Source organism: Leucoraja erinacea, chromosome 8, assembly GCF_028641065.1.
Source record: "Leucoraja erinacea ecotype New England chromosome 8, Leri_hhj_1, whole genome shotgun sequence".
NCBI lineage: Eukaryota > Metazoa > Chordata > Chondrichthyes > Rajiformes > Rajidae > Leucoraja > Leucoraja erinaceus.
In genome coordinates, this window is record NC_073384.1 from 51,605,022 (window position 1) to 51,614,556 (window position 9,535).

Genomic DNA, 9,535 nt, shown 5'->3' on the forward strand with positions numbered 1-9,535 from the left:
GAAGCCAGAGGGTAATGGTGGATGGTTGTTTGTCGGGTTGGAGGCAGGTGACTAGTGGGGTGCCTCAGGGATCGGTGTTGGGTCCTTTGTTGTTTGTCATGTACATCAAAGATCTGGATGAAGGTGTGGTAAATTGGATTAGTAAGTGTGCAGATGATACCAAGATAGGGGGTGTTGTGGATAATGAAGAGGATTTCCGAAGTCTACAGAGTGATTTAGGCCATTTGGAAGAATGGGCTGAAAGATGGCAGATGGAGTTTAATGCTGATAATGTGAGGTGCTACACCTTGGCAGGACAAATCAAAATAGGACGTACATGGTAAATGGTAGGGAATTGAAGAATACAGTTGAACAGAGGGATCTGGGAATAACCGTGCATAGTTCCTTGAAGGTGGAATCTCATATAGATAGGGTGGTAAAGAAAGCTTTTGGTATGCTAGCCTTTATACATCAGAGCATTGAGTATAGAAGCTGGGATGTAATGTTAAAATTGTACAAGGCATTGGTGAGACCAAATCTGGAGTATGGTGTACAATTTTGGTCGCCCCATTATAGGAAGGATGTCAACAAAATAGAGAGAGTACAGAGGAGATTTACTAGAATGTTGCCTGGGTTTCAACAGCTGAGTTACAGAGAAAGGTTGAATAAGTTAGGTCTTTATTCTCTGGAGTGCAGAAGATTAAGGGGGAACTTGATAGAGGTCTTTAAAATGATGAGAGGGATAGACAGAGTTGATGTGAATCAGCTTTTCCCTTTGAGAATAGGGAAGATTCAAACAAGAGGACATGACTTCAGAATTAAGGGACAGAAGTTTAGGGGTAACATGAGGGGGAACTTCTTTACTCAGAGAGTGGTAGCGGTGTGGAATGAGCTTACAGTGGAAGTGGTGGAGGCAGGTTCGTTGGTATCATTTAAAAATAAATTGGATAGGCATATGGATGAGAAGGGAATGGAGGGTTATGGTATGAGTGCAAGCAGGTGGGACTAAGGGAAAAAAGTTGTTCGGCACGGACTTGTAGGGCCGAGATGGCCTGTTTCCGTGCTGTAATTGTTATATGGTTATATGAAGTGCTAAGCATTAGAATTCAAGTCATGGAAGAAAAGGGTCGTTACATCTTCTTCTTCTTGCGTATGGCGTATGGCGTGCACAGCCTAAAGTTGTAGGACAACTTGCTCTATTTGATTGTGCACGCCGGGTTGATTGCATTTGTTGAAACAGGGCGGACCACGTGAAGGTTGCAATCTTCCACCCCAGTCGTAGCATCGTCAGTTGCGAAATTGGCTGAGCGACAGACAACTGTTTTGGTGAATAGCAAAAGATTCAGATTCAGATTCAGATTCAACTTTAATTGTCATTGTCAGTGTACAGTACAGAAACAACGAAATGCAGTAAGTTGGGTTTGGTGGCGAATTCATGCAGAAGGTGACCATTTGGCCTGTTGAGTTTGTGCCAGTTACGAGTGGACTAATTTTGTCAAATAAATTCCCCTGCCCTTCCTCATAACCCTGCACATTGTTTTTCACATATGCTGTCTGACCTGCTAAGTCCAGTAGATTCTAGTTTAACTCAGATTTCCAGCAATGGGACTTATTTTTTAATTAGAACATAGAAGAGCACAATAACAACCCCTTCAGCCTACATTGCCTGTGCCGAACATGATGCCAAAACCATCTCATATCTATCTGTACATAATCTATATCCTTCATTCCCAGCCTATCTAAAAGTCTCTTAAATGCCACTTTCGTATCTGCCTCAACCACCAGCCACTGCAACCCGTTCCAGGCACTCACCACCCTCTGTGTACAAAGGTCGGCTTGGATATCTACTTTAAATTTTGACCCTCTCACCTTAAAGCTATGCCTTCTCGTATTTGATTTTTTCCATCCTGAAAAAAGGTTCTGATTGTCTACCCTATCTATGCCTCTCATAATGGTATTTACTTATATCAGGTCACCCTGCAACCTCTGGCATTTCAATGAAAATAATTCAAGTCTGTCCATCTTCTCCCTGTAACAAATACCCCCTCATCCAAGCATCATTCTGGTAAACCTCCTCTGCATTTTTTCCAATGCCTCCACATCATTCCGATAATGGGTCAGCCAGAACTGCACACAAATACTCTAAATATGGCCTAACCAAACACCTGTAAGGCTGTGTCATGACTTCCTGATATTTATACTCAATACCTGACCTATGAAAGCAAGCTTACAGTTTGCCACCTTTACCACTCTTATCTACTTGTTGCCACTTTCAGAGAGTTATGGACTTGGATCTCAAGATCCCTCTGTACATCAATGCTGTTAAGGGTCATGCCATTAATTGTATATTTCCCCTCACAATTGACCAACCAAGGTTCAGCACCTCACACTTGCTTGGCTTAACTCCGCCAGCCATTTCTTCATCCATTTGTGTAGCTGATCTATATCCTGTACATTTCGATAGCCTTCCTCACAATCACAATATTGGTGTCATCTGCAAACTTACTAACCAACCTGATTACGTTTACGTCCAAGTATTTTATATATGTCACAAACAGCAGAGATCCCACCACAGATCCCTGCAGAACTCCACTGGTCTCAGACCTCTAGCCTCATTCTTACCCTTCCACCCCAACCCTGCCTTCTATCAGTACGCCAGCCAGGTCATTGTTAATCCCATCCAATTTAATTTTCTGGACCAGCCTACTGTGGGTGACTTTATCAAATGCCTTATGAAAATCCATGTAAACATCATTGACCGCCCTGCTCTGATCATTCACTATCGTCACCTCCTCAAAAAAACTCAAATCAAGTTAGTAATACACGACCTGCCGTGTACAAAGCTTGTCTGTCCCTAATTAACCCATTATCTTCCAAATTGAAGTAAATCCTAATCCGAAGAATCCTTTCCAAAAGCTTACTCACCACTGACGTAAGGCTCACTGCCCTATAATTTGCTGGATTCTCCATTACCTTCCCATTTATATAAAGGAACAACATTACTTACTCTCCAGACCTCTGGGACCTCGCCCTTGGCTGGTGAAAATGAAAAGATCTTTGTCAGGACTGCTGCAATTTCTCTTGCCTCTATCAATAGCCAGGGATAAATCCTATCAGGTCCTGGGGATTTCTCCACCTTAATGGATAAATCCCCAGGACCTCTTTTAAGAGCCCCAAATACCTCCTCATTCTTAACCGCCCTTGCATATTAGTATTCTCCACACTGATCTCACTGTCCTCCATATACTTGGTGAAAACGCATGCAAATCCTCGCCTACACCCCCAGGTTCCTAGTACAAATTATCCGTCCTTGAAACATCTGCTGGTGGGATTAGTTTAGCTTCTTTGCATTTACCCTATCTGAACCACTCATGATCTTGTACATGATCTAGTGTGGAGACCAGAAAGATACACACTACGTCACTGTTTCTTAACAGGTGTTTACAGTTCCTGAATCATCTCCCTGTTCTTGTATTCCTTCGTTTGGCCAATAAAGCTTTTCCACACTACTACCTGAAGGAATGTATAGATGTGAACTTCAAGATCTCCCATCCTGACTCCAATTCTCTACTATTCTCAGTATACTACTCTTGATCATATGTTCCCTTGTCTAGATGCAGGAAGATTGTTCCCGATGTTGGGAAAGTCCAGAACAAGGGGTCACAGTTTAAGGATAAGGGGGAAGTCTTTTAGGACCGAGATGAGAAAAACATTTTTCATACAGAGAGTGGTGAATCTGTGGAATTCTCTGCCACAGAAGGTAGTTGAGGCCAGTTCATTGGCTATAATTAAGAGTGAGTTAGATGTGGCCCTTGGGCTAAAGGGATCAGGGGGTATGGAGAGAAGGCAGGTACAGGAGTTGCATGATCAGCCATGATCATATTGAATGGCGGTGCAGGCTCGAAGGGCCGAATGGCCGACTCCTGCACCTATTTTCTATGTTTCTATGCTTGTTCTCGCACTGCTCCATTTTAGACTTCAGTTAACCACAGTTAAGTCCCCACTTAATTGTTGATTTACTGCAGACTAGAGCTTTCTTCCTCACCACCAACCACTCCATCAATTCAACATTGTTAGCAAACTTCTTGATTAATTTATATATCACCAAAAATGCTAGTAGCTTAGGACTGAAATTATATCTTCACATTATCTAAACAGTGTGGTTTGGAATCCAGCTAATTGTTTCTGTACATTTAGCTGGTTTTACCTTCCTGGTTTTGATACTTTGAAGTCAAGACCCTTGTATGATTTATGTGTATAGAGACACAAAAATGTGATGATGAAGTGGGAGGTATAAGGAATGGAATGGTGGTACCACCTGCTGGTCAGTCCTTTAAAAGCATAGTACCTACAGAGAGGCTTGGTATTGCACTTTTATTATTATTATTATTATTACTATTAAACTTTATTTCAGACTCGAGGTCCAGACGGCATTACACAAAAATACATTACATATAAAAACGCCATAAAATACATATTAAAGCTTAGTATATTACATAAAAGCATCATAAATTATTTACAAATAGACAATACATGATTTAAAATCCAGAATAAAAAGAAAAAGATCAGTGTCCAACAACGAGACAGCGATACCATTGTCTCCACAACTGGGATTCGTTGTGTAGTGCTAAACCTTATGTTTGACAAGGCCATGATAATTACTACAGCCCATTTTAATGTCTTAGTCATATAGTGTGGAAACAGGCCCTTCAGCCAACTTGCCCACATCGACCAACGTCCCATCTACACCAGTCCCACCTGCCTACGTTTGCCCATATCCCTCTAAACCGGTCTTATCCAGGTACCTGTCCAAATGTTTCTGTTGCGATAGTACCTGCCTGAACTACCTCCTCCAGCAACTCGTTCCATACACCTACCACTCTTTGTGTGAAAAAGTTACCCCTCGGGTTCCTATTAAATCTTCCCCCCTAACTTTAAACTTATGTGCGCACCAGTTCTCGATTCCCCTACTCTGCGCGAGAGTCTAACAACAAAAGACGTAATAATATGTTCAACCGTTGACCGAATACCAGACTGCCAGTTTTCAGTAAGAAATCTCATGTTCTGCTGTGATTTGAAAATAGAGCAAAATGTGTTAATTTGCTCCATGTACCAAGAGGTAATGAAGCCCCTTTAAAAGTACAAATACCATTTGTCACGCACATATTTAGGTGGTATGTTTTGAGGCCCCACTCCCTTAGTGCCTTGACACCCTTTTTGATAACTTTTGTAATTTAAAATCTATTTGAATCATTAAATAATCAATCAACAAATTAAAATAAAGTTAAATAGGTAAACTACTTGCGTGCATCGACCTTTTTACTGAAATGAGTTGGGCCATGTTTCAATCACCAAACATCCCTGGCTTAAAGCTAAGGGTCTGGTCTGTCGGTGTCTATGCTTGACTGCAGGACCTGGGTGGGCTCAGTGATGGGTTGAAAAGCAAGTGGCAAGTAACTAGTTATTCTGTACAAAGTTGCTGGGTGATTCAAAGTATGATTCAGCCTACTAAAAACCATTGTTCATTTTCTACTTCAACAAGTATTTCCATGTGCCCTCACAGTGATTTGTTTACATAATAAATGTATTATTTATGGTGAAAAATTAAGATGTTTTGTTGAACTGACCTCGAGTTCCAGCACTACACTTAATCTTTTGTTTACCAATTCTCCTTTTAGATATTCAGCTCCAGACAAGCATTAAATGGCCATGCACGGATTCACGGTGGTTCTAACCAGGTCCCAAAGCAAGCGTCTGCAGCTAAACTTAAAACAGGAGGACCCCAGCCAGGCTATGCATCTGTCAAAAATTCTCCTGCACATAGCACAAGTAGTGAAACAGATGCTGCTACAATATTCCCTTGCAAGGAATGTGGAAAGTAAGTACTTTAAATGAAAATGTTGCATAATTTCATTATATTGTAACATTTTGATGGTCAATTAAATGGAAAATATATTCAATTTTGTTTTAAATGTTGCTGTTTGTACTTAATTTTAAAGTGTGCTTTCTTTGTGTCAAGGATGTTCTACAAGATCAAAAGTAGAAATGCTCACATGAAAACCCATAAACAACAGGAGGATCAGCAGCGGCAGAAGACACAAAAAGCCCTTGGAGCTGCTGAAGTAGCAACAATAACCAGGCCTGCTTCACCAATGCTACTTCACCCAGATCACATGAGTATGGTAAAGCGACAATTGGAAATAGAGGATCATGACATCATTCGGGACTTGGAAGATGTCATGGATGAATCGAATATCATAGATGGAGAATTTCTCCAGGATGATGAATTGTAAATGTCTTTAAAGCAACTTTCAAAATAACGCGGAATAACTTTCACATAGAATAAGTTGGACAAAACTGCTTTTTGTGTTTTTAAGTCATCAGGAAGTGCTTAGGCTGGTTCAAATGCAGTATGCAGAAGAATCCCAAGAGAGTTGCACATGGATGGAAATGCTCGATCCGCTTTTTGCCATTTATACCTTTACATAGGCTAAACACAGCCTCATGGACTATTATTTTCCCTTCCAGCTGCTTGTTTAAAGTTACTTCGAAGCATTGAAGCCAAACGGGTTTTTTGCTAAAAAGGTTTTTTGTCGAGTGAAAGTTTCAGAAATTATATTGTCTACTTTTCTATAAAACAAAACAAAAAAAGCTGTAAATAAGGTTCAAAATTATATATATTTTAAATTGTTAAATCTGATTTGTTTACGCATTTATTTAACTGCTGTTCCTTGGTGTTATCTAGCAGGTATGGTGTAAATACTTTATATCCCAAAATTCTATTGCAAAAGCAAACTATTTTTGAAAGTAAAAGTGTCAAAGGGAGTGAGAGAATGCAGATCTTTCATTCGGGTTGTTTTCTTTTATTACAATGATGTACAGACTTATTAAAGCTTTATTTTATTAATTTGGGGGTACAGATTGTGGTCAGATTGCATGCCTTTTACTCCATAATGTAATTTATTTTTGTTATATTTGCACTGTAAATGTTTTTTCAAGTATGTGAGGAGAACCTTCCATACATTTGTAGTCACTAGAGCCAGGATGTTTCGGCACTAAAAAACTCTGAAAGAGGCAGGCAAAAGGCATAATAAAATTACAAAAAAGGCTTGAAAAGGCATTTATTGACCAAAAAAAAAAGGCATAACAAGGCATGTATTTCCACCACCAAAATATGGTTAAAAATGATAATATAAAGGTATTCTACATTAAATGACCAAAGTTGCCTGGTTGACATAATTACTAGCATTTTTTTCCAAATGATCTTGTGTTAAACTATGCGGTCTGTCAGGCAGAATATGCTTGTGAAAAACATCTTTCTACCTCAGCTGAGGTCATTGGTGCATACCCGAAACAAGCTACCGACTCTATATTCATGTCAATATCTTGTGCATTACAACTACCTTTGAGAACTTTAGCTCTGTTTTGTATTTCTTCAAGATCTTTGTTAGCTAAAATCACTCTCGCATTTTCCTTGTATGTCTTTACCTACATCGCCAGGAACTTTACGAATATCGTCAGTTACTTTGTTGAAAACCTGCAAGTTATTCACTAATGTTTTGCCACGTTTCTCAAGGGAAGTGATAGCTTGAGGGAAGTTTGCAAAATTGGAAGCAATAAACACAAGATTGCAGTGGAGGGAATTTTTCTGCATGATTTCACTGACAGTCCTGATTGCAGCAGATTCTTCTTTCTTAAAACAGTTAACGATTTATTTTATCTTTTCAAAATTTGCAGCACAGTAAGTACAGCAGAGAGCCATGTACCCCACCTTTGGGCTCTCAGTTTTGCTCTCCTAATCTGAGGAAAGACATTCTTGCCATAGAGGGAGTACAGAGAAGGTTCACCAGGCTGATTCCTGGGATGTCAGGACTTTCATATGAAGAAAGACTGGATAGACTCGGCTTGTACTCGCTAGAATTTAGAAGATTGAGGGGGGATCTTATAGAAACGTACAAAATTCTTAAGGGTTTGACAGGCTAAATGCAGGAATATTATTTCTGATGTTGGGGAAGTCCAGAACAAGGGGTCACAGTTTAAGGATAAGGGGGAAATCTTTTAGGACCGAGATGAGGAAAACATTTTTCACACAGAGAGTGGTGAATCTCTGGAATTCTCTGCCACAGAAGGTAGATGAGGCCAGTTCATTGGCTATATTTAAGAGGGAGTTAGATGTGGCCCTTGTGGCTAAAGGGATCAGGGGGTATGGAGAGAAGGCACGTACAGGATACTGAGTTGGATGATCAGCCATGATCATATTGAATGGCGGTGCAGGCTCGAAGGGCCGAATGGCCTACTCCTGCACCTATTTTCTATGTTTCTACCTAGTCAAAACGGGCTTAGGAGGTAGCGGAATCTCGGGTGCCATTTCCTTAAACAACTGCAGACGTGACGGTGCTTTGAGGAAGATTTTCTTGACATTGGAAACTAGGCGATCGACATTTGGAAACAAACTACGTATGTGTACGGCAATTCTATGAAGCCCTTGTGCTAAGCATGTCAAATGCAACATTTTGGGGAATAAAACATTAAGAGCACGAGCAGCTTTTTTCATGTAAGGAGGTGCATGAGTCACAAACTGAAGAACATTCTCGTGTTTTATACCTTCTGGCCAAAGTACAGCAAGTGAAGATGTAAACAACTGAGCAATAGTTGAGCTGTTTGACTTCTCCAATACTGACCTGCCTCCAGTGTACCGACGACCACATTGGCAACATATCTCCCCACAGCATCAGCTGTCTCGTCTATTGAAATCCATATTTTGTTGCATGCAACTTCAGCACTAATTTTTTGCACAGCAATGTTGAAGTTGCTGTCAACATAATTTTTCCGTAATGATGACTCGCTTGGTATATGTTCCTCTGTATTTCTCTAAAAAAACCTCTGAGAGATTTGTTTTCCAATTTCCACAGTGGAATTCCAGCATCAATGAATGCCTTGCACTGATCACTCAAACTCAGATTTGCAACTGAAGCCAGCAGTAAATGTAGTGAGGAGACAAACTTGGGTATTTTGCTTGGGTTGTCTACATCTCAGTGGTATCAACATTGACTTCTTTAATTTTAGATAGCCCTTGTCTTCTTCCCTCTCCCCCTCACCCTTCCCAGCTCTCCTTCTGGTCCTACTGTCCCCCTCTCATCCTTTCTTAATATTAATGTGTTAACATAGAAAATGTCATTGTAATCACGGTACAATTAGAGAAAAAAGCACAACATTTTAGCAAAAAAAAGGCTGATTTAGGCACATGGCATTTATGGCAAAATCCTGGCTCTAGTAGTCACCTTTCATCTATAACTGAATGAGATGTATTTGTCAAATTATGAATGAAGCACTATGTATAGATCAGTGAATTACTTCACTTGTAACATGCTTTTAATTGTACAGCCAAAAAGGATTTTTGTGCCATGTTCTTGGGAAGGCTGCATTTAAAAAAAAAAATGATGGCATCTTTAGAATTGGCAGTATTTTTTTGTGAATTTAGTATTCACTTTAGCAGGTAGTGCTTGAATCGTGTACCAGAGGGGTTTTTTTTAAAGAATGTGATGGGATTAACTGA

At 40.1% G+C, this 9,535-nt stretch overlaps 1 protein-coding gene across 7 annotated transcripts in view; it reads left to right on the forward strand.

The window, feature by feature from the left end:
- The window catches only part of LOC129699693 (transcriptional-regulating factor 1-like), a 239,712-nt gene extending 230,177 nt beyond the window's left edge, over window positions 1–9,535 (forward strand). For 6 of the 7 annotated variants that reach the window (XM_055639687.1, XM_055639691.1, XM_055639689.1 and 3 more), the window contains 2 exons: window positions 5,658–5,857; window positions 5,999–9,535. In XM_055639687.1, the coding sequence (XP_055495662.1) occupies window positions 5,658–5,857; window positions 5,999–6,272 (474 nt within the window). In that variant the 3' untranslated portion in view covers window positions 6,273–9,535. The remainder of the gene's footprint in view (window positions 1–5,657; window positions 5,858–5,998) is intronic. The other variant, XM_055639692.1, reaches the window with a different exon arrangement.